This window comes from Oncorhynchus mykiss, chromosome 16, assembly GCF_013265735.2.
Source record: "Oncorhynchus mykiss isolate Arlee chromosome 16, USDA_OmykA_1.1, whole genome shotgun sequence".
Classification (NCBI taxonomy): Eukaryota; Metazoa; Chordata; class Actinopteri; order Salmoniformes; family Salmonidae; genus Oncorhynchus; species Oncorhynchus mykiss.
Window position 1 is genome coordinate 74,685,572 of NC_048580.1, and position 24,043 is coordinate 74,709,614.

The window sequence follows — 24,043 nt, forward strand, 5'->3', positions numbered from 1 at the left end:
AATCCTAACTCCTAACCCCAACCCCTAATCTTAACTCCTAACCCTTAACCTCTAATCCTAACTCTTAACCCCAAACCCTAATCATAACTCCTAACCCCAACCCCAACTCCTAACCCTTAACCTCTAATCCTAACTCCTAACCCTAAACCTAACCCTAATCCTAACTCCTAACCCTTAACCCTAACTCCTAACCCTAACCTCTAACCTTTAACCCCTAATCCTAACTCCTAACCCTTAACCCCTAATCCTAACTCCTAACCCTGACCCTAACTCCAAACCCTAATCCTAACCCTAACTATAACTCCTAACCCTTAACCCCTAATCCTAACTCCTAACCCTTAACCCCTAATCCTAACTCCTAACCCTTAACCCCTAATCCTAACTCCTAACCCTTAACCCCTAATCCTTACTCCTAATCCTAACTCCTAACCCTTAACCCCTAACCTTTAACCCCTAATCCTAACTCCTAACCCTTAACCTAACTCCTAACCCCAAACCCTAATCCTAACACTTAACCCCAAACCCTAACTCCTAACCCTAACTCCTAACCCTTCCCATATGCTTCAAGAAGGCCACCATTGTTCCTGTTCCCAAGAAAGCTAAGGTAACTGAGCTAAACAACTACTACCAACTACCACTATCAACAACTACCACTACCAACAACGACGAGACGGCCTACAGGGCCCTCGGAGTGTGATGTCAGGAAAATAACCTCACACTCAACGTCAACAAAACTAAGGAGATGATTGTGGACTTAAAAAAAACAGCAGAGGGAGCACCCCCCTATCCACATCGACGGGACAGTAGTGGAGAGGGTAGTAAGTTTTAAGTTCCTCGGCGTACACATCACAGACAAACTGAATTGGTCCACCCACACAGACAGCATCGTGAAGAAGGCGCACCTCAGGAGGCTGAAGAAATTCGGCTTGTCACCAAAAACACTCACAAACTTCTACAGATGCACAATCGAGAGCATCCTGTCGGGCTGTATCACCGCCTGGTACGGCAACTGCTCCGCCCACAACCGTAAGGCTCTCCAGAGGGTAGTGAGGTCTGCACAGCGCATCACCGGGGGCAAACTACCTGCCCTCCAGGACACCTACACCACCCGATGTTACAGGAAGGCCATAAAGATCATCAAGGACAACAACCACCCGAGCCACTGCCTGTTCACCCCGCTATCATCCAGAAGGAGAGGTCAGTACAGGTGCATCAAAGCAGGGACCGTTAAGGTTAGGGTTAGGTTTAGGGGTTAGGGGTTAAGGTTAGGGTTAGGGTTAGGTTTAGGGGTTAAGTTTAGGCGTTAAGGTTAGGGTTAGGGTTAGGGTTAGGTTTAGGGGTTAGGTTTAGGGGTTCAGGTTAGGGTTAGGTTTAGGGGTTAAGGTTAGGGTTAGGTTTAGGGGTTAAGGTTAGGGTTAGGTTTAGGTTTAGGGGTTAAGGTTAGGGTTAGGTTTAGGGGTTAGATTTAGGGGTTAAGGTTAGGGTTAGGTTTAGGGGTTAAGGTTAGGCGTTAAGGTTAGGGTCAGGGTTAGGTTTAGGGGTTAGGTTTAGGGGTTAAGGTTAGGGTCAGGGTTAGGTTTAGGGGTTAGGTTTAGGGGTTAAGGTTAGGGTTAGGGTTCGGTTTAGGGGTTAAGGTTAGGGTTAGGTTTAGGGGTTAAGGTTAGGGTTAGGTTTAGGTTTAGGGGTTAAGGTTAGGGTTAGGTTTAGGGGTTAGATTTAGGGGTTAAGGTTAGGGTTAGGTTTAGGGGTTAAGGTTAGGGTTAGGTTTAGGGGTTAAGGTTAGGGTTAAGTTTAGGGGTTAAGGTTAGGGTTAGGTTTAGGGGTTAAGGTTAGGGTTAAGTTTAGGGGTTAAGGTTAGGGTTAAGTTTAGGGGTTAAGGTTAGGGTTAGGTTTGGGTTAGGGTTAGAAAAGAAAGAGAGAGTGGGAAGGAGAGAGGGAAAGAGAGAGGTAAGGAGAGAGTGAGAAGGAGAGAGGGAAGGAGAGAAGGAAGGAGAGAGAGAAGGAGAGAGAGAGAAGGAGAGAGAGAGAAGGAGAGAGAGGAGAGACAGACAGACAGAGTATATCATTTCAGATGAGGGAGGATGGTAAAAATGATTTATCAAGATCAATGGTCTTATTTCATATTGGATGACAGTCATTCATATTCCATTCACCCAGTTCAATGTAATATCAATAGGTTTAGGCTACTGTCATCTACAAGACCCTGCTAGGTAAAGTCCCCCCTTATCTCAGCTCGCTGGTCACCATTGCATCTCCCACCTGTAGCACACGCTCCAGCAGGTATATCTCTCTAGTCACCCCCAAAACCAATTCTTTCTTTGGCCGCCTCTCCTTCCAGTTCTCTGCTGCCAATGACTGGAACGAACTACAAAAATCTCTGAAACTGGAAATACTTATCTCCCTCACTAGCTTTAAGCACCAACTGTCAGAGCAGCTCACAGATTACTGCACCTGTACATAGCCCACCTATAATTTAGCCCAAACAACTACCTCTTTCCCTACTGTATTTTATTTATTTATTTATTTTTGCTCCTTTGCACCCCATTATTTTTATTTCTACTTTGCACATTCTCCCATTGCAAATCTACCATTCCAGTGTTTTACTTGCTATATTGTATTTACTTTGCCACCATGGCCTTTTTGCCTTTACCTCCCTTATCTCACCTCATTTGCTCACATTGTATATAGACTTGTTTATACTGTATTATTGACTGTATGTTTGTTTTACTCCATGTGTAACTCTGTGTCGTTGTATGTGTCGAACTGCTTTGCTTTATCTTGGCCAGGTCGCAATTGTAAATGAGAACTTGTTCTCAACTTGCCTACCTGGTTAAATAAAGGTTAAATAAATAAATAAAATAAAACATTATGGGGTATTGTGATGTTGTGATGTCATTATGGGGTATTGTGATGTCATTATGGGATATTGTGATGTTATGATATAGCATTGTGATGTCATTATGGGGTATTGTGATGTCATTATGGGGTATTGTGATGTTATGATAGGGCATTGTGATGTCATTATGGGGTATTGTGATGTCATTATGGGGTATTGTGATGTTATGATAGGGCATTGTGATGTCATTATGGGGTATTGTGATGTTATGATAGGGCATTGTGATGTCATTATGGGGTATTGTGATGTCATTATGGGGTATTGTGATGTTATGATATAGCATTGTGATGTCATTATGGGGTATTGTGATGTCATTATGGGGTATTGTGATGTCATTATGGGGTATTGTGATGTTATGATATAGCATTGTGATGTCATTATGGGGTATTGTGATGTCATTATGGGGTATTGTGATGTTATGATATAGCATTGTGATGTCATTATGGGGTATTGTGATGTCATTATGAGGTATTGTGATGTTATGATAGGGCATTGTGATGTCATTATGGGGTATTGTGATGTCATTATGGGGTATTGTGATGTTATGATAGGGCATTGTGATGTCATTATGGGGTATTGTGATGTCATTATGGGGTATTGTGATGTTATGATAGGGCATTGTGATGTCATTATGGGGTATTGTGATGTCATTATGGGGTATTGTGATGTTATGATAGGGCATTGTGATGTCATTATGGGGTATTGTGATGTTATTATGGGGTATTGTGATGTCATTATGGGGTATTGTGATGTCATTATGGGGTATTGTGATGTCATTATGGGGTATTGTGATGTTGTGATGTCATTATGGGGTATTGTGATGTTATTATGGGGTATTGTGATGTTGTGATGTCATTATGGGGTATTGTGATGTCATTATGGGGTATTGTGATGTTATGATAGGGCATTGTGATGTCATTATGGGGTATTGTGATGATATTATGGGGTATTGTGATGTTATTATGGGGTACTGTGTGTAGATTGATGAGGAATCTTTTTGATTTAAACCATGTTAGAATAAGGCTGTAACGTAACAAAATTTAGAAAAAGTAATGCACTGTATGTATTTCACCTTTATATAATCAGGTAGGCTAGTTGAGAACAAGTTCTCATTTACAACTGCGACCTGGCCAAGATAAAGCAAAGCAGTTTGACACATACAACAACACAGAGTTACACATGGAGTAAAACAAACATACAATCAATAATACAGTATAAACATCTATATACAGCATGTGGCAATGAGGTAGGATAAGAGAGGTAAGGCAATAAATAGGCCATGGTGGCAAAGTAATTACAATATATCAATTAAACACTGGAATGGTAGAATGTGCAGAAGATGAATGCGCAAGTAGAGATACTGTGCAAGTACTGGGGATGAGGTAGATTGGATGGGCTATTTACAGATGAGCTATGTACAGGTGCAGTAATCTGTGAGCTGCTCTGACAGCTGGTGCTTAAAGCTAGTGAGGGAGGTAAGAGTCTCCAGCTTTAGTGATTTTTGTATGTATGTATGAGAGAGAGAGGCCGAGAGAGAGAGGCCGAGAGAGAGAGGCCGAGAGAGAGAGGCCGAGAGAGAGAGAGCAGCCTCAACTCGTCGGGGCATGGACTCTGTAAGGTGTTGAAAGTGTTCCACAGAGATGCTATTGACTCCAAGGCTTCCCCTCAGTTGTGTCCAGTTGGCTGGATGTCCTTTGGGTGGTGGACCATTCTTGAAACACACAGGAAACTGTTGACAGTGAAAAAAAGCCAGCAGCGTTGCAGTTCTTGACACAAACCGGTTCGCCTGCTACCAGACCCCGTTCAAAGACACTTCACTATTTTGTCTTGACCATTCATCCGCGTACACAATCCATGCCTGAGTCGTCTTAAGGCTTCACAGTCCTTTAACCGGTCTCCTCCCCTTCACTGACATCACTAAGGGATCATAGCTTTCACCTGGATTCACCTGGTCAGTCTATGTCATGGAAAAGAGCAGGTGTTCCTAATGTTTTGTACACTCTGTGTATATATATTATTAGGTTGTATGTATTTTTTTTATCTTTACATATTGACTTATTGTAAATGTGTTTTATTGTGGCGCCATCATTTTTATTGCAGAAAATAAATACAAATACACACGTACCTTTAAGCTCCCGTGTTTCTGTTTGTTTGTGTCAATATGACACAAGTAAGGTTAACAGAGTCAGAAATCAGGAAGGCAGACAGGCTCTGTAGACCTCTATAGATGAGTGACTGTGTCCAACTCACAACACACCTGTTGTTACGTTGGACACCTACTGACCTTAAAAAAAAAAAATGAAATATATATTTTATGTATTGCTAAAATAAAGATTTCAGGAAATTCCAGCAGGCACCAACATTACTACAAGATAAAACATCTCAATCAAGCCTGGTGGTCTTCATAGGTTTTCATGTGAAATATGAAACTGATGAAACTGATGAATCGATCAATACCTAGAATCTACATACTGTTGACCAGAATATCGATCAATACCTAGAATCTACATACTGTTGACCAGAATATCGATCAATACCTAGAATCTACATACTGTTGACCAGAATATCGATCAATACCTAGAATCTACATACTGTTGACCAGAATATCGATCAATACCTAGAATCTACATACTGTTGACCAGAATATCGATCAATACCTAGAATCTACATACTGTTGACCAGAATATCGATCAATACCTAGAATCAAGATACTGTTGAACAGAATATCGATCAATACCTAGAATCTAAATACTGTTGACCAGAATATCGATCAATACCTAGAATCTACATACTGTTGACCAGAATATCGATCAATACCTAGAATCTAAATACTGTTGACCAGAATATCGATCAATACCTAGAATCTACATACTGTTGACCAGAATATCGATCAATACCTAGAATCTAAATACTGTTGACCAGAATATCGATCAATACCTAGAATCTACATACTGTTGACCAGAATATCGATCAATACCTAGAATCTACATACTGTTGACCAGAATATCGATCAATACCTAGAATCTAAATACTGTTGACCAGAATATCGATCAATACCTAGAATCTACATACTGTTGACCAGAATATCGATCAATACCTAGAATCTACATACTGTTGACCAGAATATCGATCAATACCTAGAATCTACATACTGTTGACCAGAATATCGATCAATACCTAGAATCTACATACTGTTGACCAGAATATCGATCAATACCTAGAATCTACATACTGTTGACCAGAATATCGATCAATACCTAGAATCTACATACTGTTGACCAGAATATCGATCAATACCTAGAATCTAAATACTGTTGACCAGAATATCGATCAATACCTAGAATCTAAATACTGTTGAACAGAATATCGATCAATACCTAGAATCTACATACTGTTGACCAGAATATCGATCAATACCTAGAATCTACATACTGTTGACCAGAATATAGATCAATACCTAGAATCTACATACTGTTGACCAGAATATAGATCAATACCTAGAATCTACATACTGTTGACCAGAATATCGATCAATACCTAGAATCTAAATACTGTTGACCAGAATATCGATCAATACCTAGAATCTAAATACGGTTGACCAGAATATTGATCAATACCTAGAATCTAAATACTGTTGACCAGAATATCGATCAATACCTAGAATCTAAATACTGTTGACCAGAATATTGATCAATACCTAGAATCTAAATACTGTTGACCAGAATATCGATCAATAGCTAGAATCTAAATACTGTTGACCAGAATATCGATCAATACCTAGAATCTACATACTGTTGACCAGAATATCGATCAATACCTAGAATCTAAATACTGTTGACCAGAATATCGATCAATACCTAGAATCTAAATACTGTTGACCAGAATATCGATCAATACCTAGAATCTACATACTGTTGACCAGAATATCGATCAATACCTAGAATCTAAATACTGTTGACCAGAATATTGATCAATACCTAGAATCTACATACTGTTGACCAGAATATCGATCAATACCTAGAATCTAAATACTGTTGACCAGAATATCGATCAATACCTAGAATCAAGATACTGTTGACCAGAATATCGATCAATACCTAGAATCTACATACTGTTGACCAGAATATCGATCAATACCTAGAATCTACATACTGTTGACCAGAATATCGATCAATACCTAGAATCTACATACTGTTGACCAGAATATCGATCAATACCTAGAATCTAAATACTGTTGACCAGAATATCGATCAATACCTAGAATCTACATACTGTTGAACAGAATATCAATCAATACCTAGAATCTAAATACTGTTGACCAGAATATAGATCAATACCTAGAATCTAAATACTGTTGACCAGAATATCGATCAATACCTAGAATCTACATACTGTTGACCAGAATATCGATCAATACCTAGAATCTAAATACTGTTGACCAGAATATTGATCAATACCTAGAATCTACATACTGTTGACCAGAATATAGATCAATACCTAGAATCTAAATACTGTTGACCAGAATATCGATCAATACCTAGAATCTACATACTGTTGACCAGAATATCGATCAATACCTAGAATCTACATACTGTTGACCAGAATATCGATCAATACCTAGAATCTAAATACTGTTGACCAGAATATCGATCAATACCTAGAATCTACATACTGTTGACCAGAATATCGATCAATACCTAGAATCTACATACTGTTGACCAGAATATCGATCAATACCTAGAATCTACATACTGTTGACCAGAATATCGATCAATACCTAGAATCTAGATACTGTTGACCAGAATATCGATCAATACCTAGAATCTACATACTGTTGACCAGAATATCGATCAATACCTAGAATCTAAATACTGTTGACCAGAATATCGATCAATACCTAGAATCTACATACTGTTGAACAGAATATCAATCAATACCTAGAATCTAAATACTGTTGACCAGAATATAGATCAATACCTAGAATCTAAATACTGTTGACCAGAATATCGATCAATACCTAGAATCTACATACTGTTGACCAGAATATCGATCAATACCTAGAATCTAAATACTGTTGACCAGAATATTGATCAATACCTAGAATCTACATACTGTTGACCAGAATATAGATCAATACCTAGAATCTAAATACTGTTGACCAGAATATCGATCAATACCTAGAATCTACATACTGTTGACCAGAATATCGATCAATACCTAGAATCTAAATACTGTTGACCAGAATATTGATCAATACCTAGAATCTACATACTGTTGACCAGAATATAGATCAATACCTAGAATCTAAATACTGTTGACCAGAATATCGATCAATACCTAGAATCTACATACTGTTGACCAGAATATCGATCAATACCTAGAATCTAAATACTGTTGACCAGAATATCGATCAATACCTAGAATCTACATACTGTTGACCAGAATATTGATCAATACCTAGAATCTAAATACTGTTGACCAGAATATCGATCAATACCTAGAATCTAAATACTGTTGAACAGAATATCGATCAATACCTAGAATCTACATACTGTTGACCAGAATATCGATCAATACCTAGAATCTAAATACTGTTGAACAGAATATCGATCAATACCTAGAATCTACATACTGTTGACCAGAATATCGATCAATACCTAGAATCTAAATACTGTTGACCAGAATATCGATCAATACCTAGAATCTACATACTGTTGACCAGAATATCGATCAATACCTAGAATCTACATACTGTTGACCAGAATATCGATCAATACCTAGAATCTACATACTGTTGACCAGAATATCGATCAATACCTAGAATCAAGATACTGTTGAACAGAATATCGATCAATACCTAGAATCTAAATACTGTTGACCAGAATATCGATCAATACCTAGAATCTACATACTGTTGACCAGAATATCGATCAATACCTAGAATCTAAATACTGTTGACCAGAATATCGATCAATACCTAGAATCTACATACTGTTGACCAGAATATCGATCAATACCTAGAATCTACATACTGTTGACCAGAATATCGATCAATACCTAGAATCAAGATACTGTTGAACAGAATATCGATCAATACCTAGAATCTAAATACTGTTGACCAGAATATCGATCAATACCTAGAATCTACATACTGTTGACCAGAATATCGATCAATACCTAGAATCTAAATACTGTTGACCAGAATATCGATCAATACCTAGAATCTACATACTGTTGACCAGAATATCGATCAATACCTAGAATCTACATACTGTTGAACAGAATATCGATCAATACCTAGAATCTAAATACTGTTGACCAGAATATCGATCAATACCTAGAATCTACATACTGTTGACCAGAATATCGATCAATACCTAGAATCTAAATACTGTTGACCAGAATATCGATCAATACCTAGAATCTACATACTGTTGAACAGAATATCGATCAATACCTAGAATCTACATACTGTTGAACAGAATATCGATCAATACCTAGAATCTACATACTGTTGACCAGAATATCGATCAATACCTAGAATCTACATACTGTTGAACAGAATATCGATCAATACCTAGAATCTACATACTGTTGACCAGAATATCGATCAATACCTAGAATCTACATACTGTTGACCAGAATATCGATCAATACCTAGAATCTACATACTGTTGACCAGAATATCGATCAATACCTAGAATCTACATACTGTTGACCAGAATATCGATCAATACCTAGAATCTAAATACTGTTGAACAGAATATCGATCAATACCTAGAATCAAGATACTGTTGAACAGAATATCGATCAATACCTAGAATCTAAATACTGTTGACCAGAATATCGATCAATACCTAGAATCTACATACTGTTGACCAGAATATCGATCAATACCTAGAATCTACATACTGTTGACCAGAATATCGATCAATACCTAGAATCTACATACTGTTGACCAGAATATTGATCAATACCTAGAATCTACATACTGTTGACCAGAATATCGATCAATACCTAGAATCTAAATACTGTTGACCAGAATATCGATCAATACCTAGAATCTACATACTGTTGACCAGAATATAGATCAATACCTAGAATCTAAATACTGTTGAACAGAATATCGATCAATACCTAGAATCAAGATACTGTTGAACAGAATATCGATCAATACCTAGAATCTAAATACTGTTGACCAGAATATCGATCAATACCTAGAATCTACATACTGTTGACCAGAATATCGATCAATACCTAGAATCTACATACTGTTGACCAGAATATCGATCAATACCTAGAATCTAAATACTGTTGAACAGAATATCGATCAATACCATTTTCATATGATTCTGTATTTCTGTGCAGTATCTACTGTAAATCGATCATATATATCACTCTGTGTTTCTGTACAGAACTGACTGTTAATTGATCATATATCATTCTGTTCCTGGTCAGAATTTACCCCAAAAAATTTATAATATATTGTGTTCCTGTACAGCATTTACTGTAAGTGGATCATTCATCAAAAGATACATAAAAATATGTTGACACTTTCACAGTTACATGACACAGATGGCACAGATGACACAGATGGCACAGATGACACAGATGGCACAGATGACACAGATGACACAGATGACACAGATGGCACAGATGACACAGATGACACAGATGACACAGATGACACAGATGACACAGATGGGACAGATGACACAGATGGCACAGATGACACAGATGGCACAGATGACACAGATGACACAGATGACACAGATGGCACAGATGACACAGATGACACAGATGACACAGATGACACAGATGACACAGATGGCACAGATGACACAGATGACACAGATGGCACAGATGACACAGATGACACAGATGACACAGATGACACAGATGACAGCAGATTACCAGATCACTTCAGTACAAGCTAACACGATTACACTAAAGGGAAATGAGTACAATGCATTCTGTCCTTCTATATGAATAAAACCACAGAGGAAGAAGAAGGGAAAGAGCTTCAGAGGGACCACATCTGATGGAGGGGGGAAATATCTAGACCGGTCTCAAAACGCCACAGAGTAGGAGTTCTGATCTGGGATCAGTTTAGCCTTTTAGATCATAATCAATAATATTATATGGACAGAGGGGGATCTGATCCTAGATCAGCAATAGGTTATAGACAATAAATGACTCACCCCCATTGGCGAGGTCCTGTGAGGCGATGACAAAGCCAAACCCCTCCCCTGGCCGTCTCCGTAGCTCCACTTCCTGACCCATGACTGACACCTGGGCCCTTCCCCCTCTACCGTCCACCATGGCCCCCAGCCCCAACCTCCCTCTTCCCCCACCTCCAGGGGGCATGGCTGGAGGCCCAGGGTCACCACCCTCCTCCATCCCTAGCCAGTCCCTGGGCTCCAGGGTGATGGTTACCGGGACTGAGTCCAGGAAGGAGGTACTCTGGACCAAGGAGGGGAGTTCAGTGGAGGGTGAGGCTGGGGCGAGGCCACTGTGGCTGGGGGGGAGGTGCAGGGGCACCAAGGCATCTGAGGTGGAGGTGGAAGGCAAGTCGGATGGGGATGGGAGGCCGTGAGAAGAGGGGCCAAGCGGAGAGGGGAAGGGTTTGTAGAGGTTAGGGGAGACAGGAGAGAGGAAGGACCCTGGAGAGAGAGAGACAAAGAGAGAGACAAAGAGAAAGAGAGAAGAGAAAATACCTTAGCCATAACAATAATGATTTACCATTTCCAACAGCAACATTATAGATTCAAAAAGCTTTATTGTCCCAACATTAGGCAATAGGCATTATGCCTAGTGTTGTTTTCATGTGTGTGTTACGTACAAACTTTCCACTGTTTTGAATAATAAGACAGCAGTTCAGTTCATCTACTCACCACATTAAAAAGTCATTAATGAACCCAACACAGAGAGAACTAAATCTCTGAGGTGAATCCATCCTGTACTTTGTACACAGTAACCTGGTCTGGAAGCTAAAGTGGTTCCTGCTTCGATGGGAGGATCCTAAACACTACTCCTCGTATTGTTCCCCAAGTACTGAAGTTACGTTAAGAGTATTTAAACCTAAAGTACTGAAGTTACTTTAAAAACTACTTTGGGCTGAAATTCCGTTTAACGGGATGATATGACAACAGCCAGTGAAAGTGCAGGGCGCCAAATTCAAAACAACAGAAATCTCTTAATTAAAATTAAAACGACAGCTGTCTATCGTTGTCTCTGATTGGGCACCATACTTAGGTAGCCCTTTTCCCTCCTTTCTGTGTGGGAGGTTAACTTTGTTTGTGGCCCTGTAAGCGTCACGGTTGTGTCTTTCGTTTGTTGTTTTGTTTGGCGACATTTTGATTAAAAAGGAAAATGTAGGCTCACCACGCTGCGACGCCCGTGACAACGGAATCAATCTTCAGGATGTTTTTAACATAAAACTTCAATAATATTCCAACAGGAGAATTACTATGTCTGTAGAAAAGCAATGGAATGAGAGCTACCTCTCTCGTGACCGCGCCTCAGAGCCTGTAGCAATCTGCCAGACCTCTGACTCATTCCTCTCTCATTCGGTTCCACTTCACAGTAGAATCCTCAAACAACGTTCTAAAGACGGTTGACATCGAGTGGAAGCCTTAGGAAGTGCAACATGACCAATATCCCGCTGTGTATTCAATAGGGTCTGTGTTGAAAATCGACCAACCTCAGATTTCCCACTTCCTGTTTGGATTTCTTCTCAGGTTTTTGCCTGCCATATGAGTTCTGTTATACTCACAGACATCATTCAAACAGTTTCAGAAACTTTAGAGTGTTTTCTATCCAATACTAATAATAATATGTATATATTAGCAACTGGGACTGAGGAGCAGACAGTTTGATATGGGCACCTCTGGGCACCTTTTCATCCAAGCTACTCAATACTGCACATGCAGCCATAAGAAGTTAAGAGTATGTACACCTAAAGTACTGAAGTCACATTAAGAGTATTTCAACCTAAAGTACTGAAGTCACATTAAGAGTATTTCAACCTAAAGTACTGAAGTCACATTAAGAGTATTTCAACCTAAATTACTGAAGTCACATTAAGAGTATTTCAACCTAAAGTACTGAAGTCACATTAAGAGTATTTCAACCTAAAGTACTGAAGTCACATTAAGAGTATTTCAACCTAAAGTACTGAAGTTACTTATTACATTAAGAGTATTTCAACCTAAAGTACTGAAGTCACATTAAGAGTATTCAACCTAAAGTACTGAAGCTAGATGTTCATTAAGAGTATTTCAACCTAAAGTACTGAAGCTAGATGTACATTAAGAGTATTCAACCTAAAGTACTGAAGTTACTTATTACATTAAGAGTATTTCAACCTAAAGTACTGAAGCTAGATGTTCATTAAGAGTATTTCAACCTAAAGTACTGAAGCTAGATGTACATTAAGAGTATTCAACCTAAAGTACTGAAGTTACTTATTACATTAAGAGTATTTCAACCTAAAGTACTGAAGCTAGATGTTCATTAAGAGTATTTCAACCTAAAGTACTGAAGCTAGATGTTACATTAAGAGTATTTCAACCTAAAGTACTGAAGCTAGATGTTCATTAAGAGTATTTCAACCTAAAGTACTGAAGCTAGATGTTACATTAAGAGTATTTCAACCTAAAGTACTGAAGCTAGATGTTACATTAAGAGTATTTCAACCTAAAGTACTGAAGCTAGATGTTACATTAAGAGTATTTAAAAAGGAAGAAAATCTGGATGAGGGTACTGCACCAAGGCTATCAACAGCAGTAGTATTACCAGTATTCATATACAGTAGGTAAATATAATGTACTTGTGGTAGTAGTAGTAATATTAGTGTATTTGTGGTAGTAGTAGTAGTAATATTAGTATTACTAGTATTTATATTGGTAAATACAGTGTATTTGTGGTAGTAGTAGTAGTAATATTAGTATTACTAGTATTTATATTGGTAAATACAGTGTATTTGTGGTCGTAGTAGTAGTAATATTAGTATTACTAGTATTTATATTGGTAAATACAGGTGTATTTGTGGTAGTAGTAGTAGTAATATTAGTATTACTAGTATTTATATTGGTAAATACAGTGTATTTGTGGTAGTAGTAGTAGTAATATTAGTATTACTAGTATTTATATTGGTAAATACAGTGTATTTGTGGTAGTAGTAGTAGTAATATTAGTATTACTAGTATTTATATTGGTAAATACAGGTGTATTTGTGGTAGTAGTAGTAGTAATATTAGTATTACTAGTATTTATATTGGTAAATACAGTGTATTTGTGGTAGTAGTAGTAGTAATATTAGTATTACTAGTATTTATATTGGTAAATACAGTGTATTTGTGGTAGTAGTAGTAGTAATATTAGTATTACTAGTATTTATATTGGTAAATACAGTGTATTTGTGGTAAATACAGTGTATTTGTGGTCGTAGTAGTAGTAATATTAGTATTACTAGTATTTATATTGGTAAATACAGTGTATTTGTGGTCGTAGTAGTAGTAATATTAGTATTACTAGTATTTATATTGGTAAATACAGGTGTATTTGTGGTCGTAGTAGTAATATTATTTATACAGGATAATGTGCTCACCTCCTCTGTAAACCAACAGCATTACTTCTCCCTGCTTGATGTGCTCCTGAAGGACCCTCTGCATCTTCAATGTTAAAACAGGTCAACATTATTATACAGGTCAACATTATCATACAGGTTGACATTATTATACAGGTCAACATTATTATACAGGTCAACATTATTATATAGGTCAACATTATTATACAGGTCAACATTATTATATAGGTCAACATTATTATACAGGTCAACATTAACATAGGTCAACATTATTATACAGGTCAACATTATTATACAGGTCAACATTATTATACAGGTCAACATTATTATATAGGTCAACATTATTATACAGGGCAACATTATTATATAGGTCAACATTATTATATAGGTCAACATTATTATACAGGGCAACATTATTATATAGGTCAACATTATTATACAGGTCAACATTATTATATAGGTCAACATTATTATACAGGTCAACATTAACATAGGTCAACATTATTATACAGGTCAACATTATTATACAGGGCAACATTATTATATAGGTCAACATTATTATATAGGTCAACATTATTATATAGGTCAACATTATTATATAGGTCAACATTATTATATAGGTCAACATTATTATATAGGTCAACATTATTATATAGGTCAACATTATTATATAGGTCAACATTATTATACAGGTCAACATTATTATACAGGTCAACATTATTATACAGGTCAACATTATTATACAGGGCAACATTATTATATAGGTCAACATTATTATACAGGTCAACATTATTATATAGGTCAACATTATTATACAGGTCAACATTAACATAGGTCAACATTATTATATAGGTCAACATTATTATATAGGTCAACATTATTATATAGGTCAACATTATTATACAGGTCAACATTATTAAACGGGCGACATTATCATACAGGTCAACATTATTATATAGGTCAACATTATTATACAGGTCAACATTATTATACAGGTCAACATTATTATACAGGTCAACATTAACATAGGTCAACATTATTATACAGGTCAACATTATTATACAGGTCAACATTATTATACAGGTCAACATTATTATATAGGTCAACATTAACATAGGTCAACATTATTATACAGGTCAACATTATTAAACAGGTCAACATTATTATACAGGTCAACATTATTATACAGGTCAACATTAACATAGGTCAACATTATTATACAGGTCAACATTATTAAACAGGTCAACATTAACATAGGTCAACATTATTATATGGGTCAACATTATTATACAGGTCAACATTATTATACAGGTCAACATTATCATAGGTCAAAATATTGGTTAATTTACATCTCACACTAAAGGGACACCTTCTTCACATGAAGGTATTCTAACATCCAGTAAACCTTACAACTTCCTGTCATCTAGTAAACCTTACAACTTCCTGTCATCTATTAAACCTTACAACTTCCTGTCATCTAGTAAACCTTGAAGTTCTTCTGTCATCTAGTAAACCTTAAAGCTCTTCTGTCATCTAGTAAACCTTGAAGCTCTTCTGTCATCTAGTAAACCTTAAAGCTCTTCTGTCATCTAGTAAACCTTAAAGCTCTTCTGTCATCTAGTAAACCTTAAAGCTCTTCTGTCATCTAGTAAACCTTAAAGCTCTTCTGTCATCTAGTAAACCTTGAAGCTCTTCTGTCATCTAGTAAACCTTAAAGCTCTTCTGTCATCTAGTAAACCTTGAAGCTCTTCTGTCAACTAGTAAACCTTAAAGCTCTTCTGTCAACTAGTAAACCTTAAAGCTCTTCTGTCAACTAGTAAACCTTAAAGCTCTTCTGTCAACTAGTAAACCTTAAAGCTCTTCTGTCAACTAGTAAACCTTGAAGCTCTTCTGTCAACTAGTAAACCTTACAGCTCTTCTGTCATCCTGTCAACTAGTAAACCTTACAGCTCTTCTGTCATCCTGTCAACTAGTAAACCTTAAAGCTCTTCTGTCATCTAGTAAACCTTACAGCTCTTCTGTCATCCTGTCAACTAGTAAACCTTACAGCTCTTCTGTCATCCTGTCAACTAGTAAACCTTAAAGCTCTTCTGTCATCTAGTAAACCTTAAAGCTCTTCTATCATCTAGTAAACCTTGAAGCTCTTCTGTCATCCTGTCATCTAGTAAACCTTAAAGCTCTTCTGTCATCTAGTAAACCTTACAGCTCTTCTGTCATCTAGTAAACCTTGAAGCTCTTCTGTCATCCTGTCAACTAGTAAACCTTACATCTCTTCTGTCATCCTGTCATCTAGTAAACCTTACAACGTCCTGTCATCTAGTAAACCTTGAAGCTCTTCTGTCATCTAGTAAACCTTAAAGCTCTTCTGTCATCCTGTCAACTAGTAAACTTTACAACTTCCTGTCATCTAGTAAACCTTGAAGCTCTTCTGTCATCTAGTAAACCTTAAAGCTCTTCTGTCATCTAGTAAACCTTAAAGCTCTTTTGTCATCTAGTAAACCTTAAAACTCTTCTCTCATCTAGTAAACCTTAAAGCTCTTCTCTCATCTAGTAAACCTTAAAGCTCTTTTGTCATCTAGTAAACCTTAAAGCTCTTCTGTCATCTAGTAAACCTTACAGCTCTTCTGTCATCTAGTAAACCTTACAGCTCTTCTGTCATCCTGTCATCTAGTAAACCTTGCAGCTCTTCTGTCTTTCTGTGTCATTCCAAATGCCAATAAGATTACGCAATGTTGTCAGAATAAACTCCAGAGATTGATGATTACTATTGAGGGTTGCGGAAATAAATGACAATCAACCTCATAACCAAACTAAATGACGGTCTGTAACCGTAGAGCTGTCTCCGAAGCCAGTCCTACTGTACCTGAGCGAAGCTGAGACTCTGCACGTCAGCTCCATCGATCTTCACTATAGCATCCCCTGTCTGCAGGGAGGAGCACTGCCTTCTGTCCCAGACTCTCTTCACCAGGGCCAGCTGCCCCCCCTTCCCCCCCGCCGTCACACTGAACCCCATCCCGCCCCCCTCACTCCTCCCCAGGGGCACAGGGAGCAGCTCCCCTCCTCCAGACCCTACGGGTACACCCTCGCCGGTCGGGCTGTGGCTCACCCGGGGGTGGGCGCTGGCGGGGCAGCCGTTGAAGCCGCAATGGGGGACCTCCGTAGGCGGGCCGGCCATGAGGGACGTCTGGGGCACGGGAGGCCGCTGGCAGGGGGCACCAGGAGTGGTGGCGGTGCCCACCTCCGGCTGGGACAGGGGCAGCTTGGACAGGGAGATGGGCAGGGTGGAGGTGGAGAGGTCACTCCGATGGTGGACCATGGAGGAGGAGGTGGGGAGGGAGTTACCATTGTAGCGCATCAGAGGCCATCTGAGAGGGAAGAGGAGGAAGAGGAGGAAGAGAGGCGTTAATGATATTCTGTACCCGACTGATACACACACACAGGAAACTAAGAACTGTGAACCGCACATCTGATCTGATTGGCTGTTGCACTTTGTGTTCGAACCATAGGCAGCAGTTTTCTCTCATATCATCAAATCAATTTATATAGCCCTTCTAACATCAGCTGATATCTCAAAGTGCTGTACAGAAACCCAGCCTAAATCCCCAAAACAGCAAGCAATGCAGGTGTAGAAGCACGGTGGCTAGGAAAAACTCCCTAGAAAAGGCCAAAACCTAGGAAGAAACCTAGAGAGGAACCAGGCTATGAGGGGTGGCCAGTCCTCTTCTGGCTGTGCCGGGTTGAGATTATAACAGAACATGGCCAAGATCATCAGCTATGAACTCAGTCCATCTTGGCAATTGGTTAGTTAGGGTTAGTTAGTCAGTTGGTCACTTAGTTATTTAGGGTTAGTTACCTTTGTGTCCATCCACCCAAGGCCTCTGAGTCACTCTGGCTGGTGGACGCTGAGGTTGATTCAGGAGGGGGAGGAGGGGGGATGCCCCTACTGTGAGAGGAGGAAGGGGCACAGGCTGAGCTGGCAGAAGAGCCCGGGACACCGTTAGACAGCGGGTAGGAGGGTGGTGCCGCGTTTCCGTTAGCGTCCAGCCCTGATCCAGAGTTTCCCGCCACTCTGAGATAGTTGCCGTTGTGATGAGACAGGGTCCGATTGAGGTTAGCCAGGCCAGGGGGGTGGGTGTGGGGGGGCTCAGCAGGGCTGGGACAGGAAAGGGACTGGGCAGTGGCTGTGGAGGGAGGAGTGGCTGCAGCGCTGAGGGCTTCCCGAGGAGAGGAGGAGGGGGAGGAGGTCAGGGGTTGTTTGGGACAGCCGTCTGGGTTGTAGAGCATGGGATAGCCTCTCCGTAACACAACGTCCACACTGTGACCCATAGGGACAGACTTCAACATATCTACCACCTCTTTATGAGACAGACCCAGGACACAGCTGTCATTGATGTAGACCAGGATATCAGCTGGAGAACAGAGAGAGGGAGAGAGAGAGAGAGAGAGAGAGAGAGAGAGAGAGAGAGAGAGACAGAAAGAGAGAGAGAGCGAGAGAGAGAGAGAGAGAGGGGAGAGAGAGAGAGACATAGAGAGAGAGAGACAGAGAGAGAGAGGGGAGAGAGAGAGAGACAGAGAGAGAGAGAGAGAGAGAGAAAGAGAGAGAGGGGAGAGAGAGAGAGACAGAGAGCGAGAGAGACAGAGAGCGAGAGAGAGAGACAGAGAGAGAGAGAGAGACAGAGAGAGAGAGAGAGAGAGAGAATAGATAATGTGTTATATCAAACACTACAATAGATAATGTGTTATATGTTATATCAAACACTACAATAGATAATGTGTTATATGTTATATCATACACTACAATAGATAATGTGTTATATGTTATATCATACACTATAATAGATAATGTGTTATATCATCCACTACAATAGATAATGTGTTATATCATCCACTACAATAGATAATAGATAATGTGTTATATCATCCACTACAATAGATAATAGATAATGTGTTATATCATCCACTACAATAGATAATAGATAATGTGTTATATCATCCACCACAATAGATAATGTGTTATATCATCCACTACAATAGATAATGTGTTATATCATCCACTACAATAGATAATAGATAATGTGTTATATCATCCACTACAATAGATAATAGATAATGTGTTATATCATCCACCACAATAGATAATGTGTTATATCATCCACTACAATAGATAATGTGTTATATCATCCACTACAATAGATAATGTGTTATATCATCCACTACAATAGATAATGTGTTATATCATCCACTACAATAGATAATGTGTTATATCATCCACTACAATAGATAATGTGTTATATCATCCACTACAATAGATAATGTGTTATATCATCCACTACAATAGATAATGTGTTATATCACCCACTACAATAGATAATGTGTTATATCATCAACTACAATAGATAATGTGTTATATCATCCACCACAATAGATAATGTGTTATATCATCCACTACAATAGATAATGTGTTATATCATCCACTACACTAGATAATGTGTTATATCATCCACTACAATAGATAATGTGTTATATCATCCACTACAATAGATAATGTGTTATATCATCTAATTTCAGTGTGTAGTGAACCTTCAGTATCATTGAGTGAATATAGGACGACTGTAGCTGCCAGTAGGGGCTTATTGCACCGCATTTGTATGAGAGGTGATAGCGTGTGTGTGTGTGTGTGTGTGTGTGTGTGTCAGTGCGATTATATTCTAGGGATTAGGTGTAGATGGGAAGGGTATACCACTACAAAGCAGGATTAGGAAAAAGGAAAAAGAAAAGCTTGAAATTGGCATTGACTCAACAACCACAAACACATACAGGTATCTAAATGTAGATTTCTTAATGAATCAGAAAAAAATAATTAAACCCGAAAAATATATTAACACATGTAAAGTGATCGTTTCCATGAGCTGAAATCCAAACATACAATCTACCCCTGCCCAGTCATGTGAAATTCCAGAGATTAGGGCCCAATGAATTGATTTGAATTGACAGATTTCCTTAAACGAACTGTAACTCAGTGAACTTGTTGAGTTTCTATTTCTCCTCTGTGTATTATACCCATCTGGAGATTATGTTCAAGAGAAAACTTCACAATCACACATCATTTGGGACGCAGAGAGAGAGGGTGAGAGAGGAGAAAGCAATGAAAGGAGAGATAGAGGATATAGCATTCAAATCTTCAACTCTCTTCAAATCTTCAACTCTCTTCAAATCTTCAACTCCCTTCAAATCTTCAACTCCCTTCAAATCTTCAACTCCCTTCAAATCTTTTCAAATCCCTTCAAATCTTTTCAACTCTCTTCAAATCTTCAACTCTCTTCAAATCTTCAACTCTCTTCAAATCTTCAACTCCCTTCAAATCTTCAACTCCCTTCAAATCTTTTCAACTCCCTTCAAATCTTTTCAACTCCCTTCAAATCTTTTCAACTCTCTTCAAATCTTCAACTCCCTTCAAATCTTTTCAACTCCCTTCAAATCTTTTCAACTCCCTTCAAATCTTTTCAACTCTCTTGCTCCGTCTCTCAGTCTCACCAGTACAGGCCTCCAGAAATAACAACAACTCGATAACCACTGTTATGTATGACTAGCTTGAGGTTATGCTACCTGTGGTGAGTGTACCTGTGTTAAACATACCAGTGTTAATCCTACCTGTGTTAAACCTACCTGTGTTAATCCTACCTGTGTTAATCCTACCTGTGTTAATCCTACCTGTGTTAATCCTACCTGTGTTAGTCCTACCTGTGTTTGTCCTACCTGTGTTTGTCCTACCTGTGTTTGTCCTACCTGTGTTTATCCTACCTGTGTCTATCCTTCATGTGTCTATCATACATGTACTATCCTACCTGTGTTAATCCTACCTGTGTTAATCATACCTGTGTTAATCCTACATGTGTTAGTCCTACATGTGTTAATCCTACATGTGTCTATCCTATCTGTGTCTATCCTACCTGTGTTAATCATACATGTGTTAATCCTACCTGTGTTAATCCTACATGTATTGAGTGTACCTGTGTTAATCCTACCTGTACAAATCCTACCTGTGCAAAACCTACCTGTGCAAATCCTAACTGTGTTAAGCATACCTGTGTTAAGCATACCTGTGTTAGTCTTACCTGTGTTAGTCCTACCCGTGTTAGTCCTACCCGTGTTAGAACTACCTGTGTTAGTCCTACCTGTGTTAAACCTGCCTGTGTTAATCCTGCCTGTGTTAAACATACCTGTGTTAGTCCTACCTATGTAAATCCTACCTGTGTTAATCCTATCTGTGTTAATCCTACCTGTGTTAATCCTACCTGTGTTAAACCTACCTGTGTTAAACCTACCTGTGTTAATCCTACCTGTACAAATCCTACCTGTGTTAAACCTACCTGTGCACATCCTACCTGTGTTAAGCATAACTGCGTTAGTCCTACCTGTGTTAAACCTGCCTGTGTTAATCCTGCCTGTGTTAGTCCTATCTGTGTTAGTCCTACCTGTGTTAATACTACCTGTGTTAGTCCTACCTGTGTTAAACCTACCTGTGTTAGTTCTACCTGTGTTAGTCCTACCTGTATTAGTGCTACCTGTGTTAATCCTACCCGTGTTAGTCCTACCTGTGTTAAACCTACCTGTGTTAATCCTTCCTGTGATGAATGTACCTGTGTTAATCCAGCTGTGTTAAACCTACCTGTGTTAATCCTACCTGTGTTAAACCTACCTGTGTTAAACCTACCTGTGTTAATCCTACCTCTGTTAATCCAGCTGTGTTAATCCTACCTGTGTTAAACCTACCTGTGTTAAAGCTACCTGTGTTAAACCTACCTGTGTTAATCCTACCTGTGTTAAACCTACCTGTGTTAATCCTACCTGTGTTAATCCTACCTGTGTTAATCCTACCTCTGTTAATCCAGCTGTGTTAATCCTACCTGTGTTAATCCTACCTGTGTTAATTCTACCTGTGTTAATGCTACCTGTGTTAATCCTACCTGTGTTAATCCTACCTGTGTTAATGCTACCTGTGTTAATTCTACCTGTGTTAATTATACCTGTGTTAATCCTACCTGTGTTAATGCTACCTGTGTTAATGCTACCTGTGTTAACTCTACCTGTGTTAATGCTACCTGTGTTAATGCTACCTGTGTTAATGCTACCTGTGTTAATGCTACCTGTGTTAACTCTACCTGTGTTAATGCTACCTGTGTTAACTCTACCTGTGTTAATGCTACCTGTGTTAATTCTACCTGTGTTAATTCTACCTGTGTTAATTCTACCTGTGTTAATCCTACCTGTGTTAATGCTACCTGTGTTAATGCTACCTGTGTTAACTCTACCTGTGTTAACGCTACCTGTGTTAACTCTACCTGTGTTAATGCTACCTGTGTTAACTCTACCTGTGTTAATCCTACCTATGTTAATCCAGCTGTGTTAAACCTACCTGTGTTAATCCTATCTGTGTTAATTCTACCTGTGTTAATTCTACCTGTGTTGAGAGCGGGTGGTCCTCCTGGTGTAACGCTGTAGACCTGGAGAAACTCTCTCTGCCTGCTTCCTCCTACCTGTGTTAATCCTACCTGTGTTAATCCAGCTGTGTTAAACCTACCTGTGTTAAACCTACCTGTGTTAATTCTACCTGTGTTAATGCTACCTGTGTTGAGAGCGGGTGGTCCTCCTGGTGTAACGCTGTAGACCTGGAGAAACTCTCTCTGCCTGCTTCCTCCTACCTGTGTTAATCCTACCTGTGTTGAGAGCGGGTGGTCCTCCTGGTGTAACGCTGTAGACCTGGAGAAACTCTCTCTGCCTGCTTCCTCCTACCTGTGTTAATGCTACCTGTGGTAATCCTACCTGTGTTGAGAGCGGGTGGTCCTCCTGGTGTAACGCTGTAGACCTGGAGAAACTCTCTCTGCCTGCTTCCTCCTACCTGTGTTAATGCTACCTGTGTTAATCCTACCTGTGTTGAGAGCGGGTGGTCCTCCTGGTGTAACGCTGTAGACCTGGAGAAACTCTCTCTGCCTGCTTCCTCCTACCTGTGTTAATGCTACCTGTGTTAATCCTACCTGTGTTGAGAGCGGGTGGTCCTCCTGGTGTAACGCTGTAGACCTGGAGAAACTCTCTCTGCCTGCCTCCTCCTACCTGTGTTAATGCTACCTGTGTTAATCCTACCTGTGTTGAGAGCGGGTGGTCCTCCTGGTGTAACGCTGTAGACCTGGAGAAACTCTCTCTGCCTGCTTCCTCCTACCTGTGTTAATGCTACCTGTGTTAATCCTACCTGTGTTGAGAGCGGGTGGTCCTCCTGGTGTAACGCTGTAGACCTGGAGAAACTCTCTCTGCCTGCTTCCTCCTACCTGTGTTAATGCTACCTGTGTTGAGAGCGGGTGGTCCTCCTGGTGTAACGCTGTAGACCTGGAGAAACTCTCTCTGCCTGCTTCCTCCTACCTGTGTTAATGCTACCTGTGGTAATCCTACCTGTGTTGAGAGCGGGTGGTCCTCCTGGTGTAACGCTGTAGACCTGGAGAAACTCTCTCTGCCTGCTTCCTCCTACCTGTGTTAATGCTACCTGTGTTAATCCTACCTGTGTT

At 39.3% G+C, this 24,043-nt stretch overlaps 1 protein-coding gene across 1 annotated transcript in view; it reads right to left on the reverse strand.

Moving 5' to 3' along the window:
• The window catches only part of LOC110512152 (membrane-associated guanylate kinase, WW and PDZ domain-containing protein 3-like), a 99,607-nt gene that overhangs the window by 27,774 nt on the left and 47,790 nt on the right, over positions 1-24,043 (reverse strand). The window contains exons 9-12 of the mRNA XM_036945804.1: positions 18,340-18,895; positions 17,350-17,851; positions 14,508-14,571; positions 11,098-11,559 (exon numbers count right to left, since the gene is read on the reverse strand). Coding sequence (XP_036801699.1) covers positions 11,098-11,559; positions 14,508-14,571; positions 17,350-17,851; positions 18,340-18,895 — 1,584 coding nt within the window. The remainder of the gene's footprint in view (positions 1-11,097; positions 11,560-14,507; positions 14,572-17,349; positions 17,852-18,339; positions 18,896-24,043) is intronic.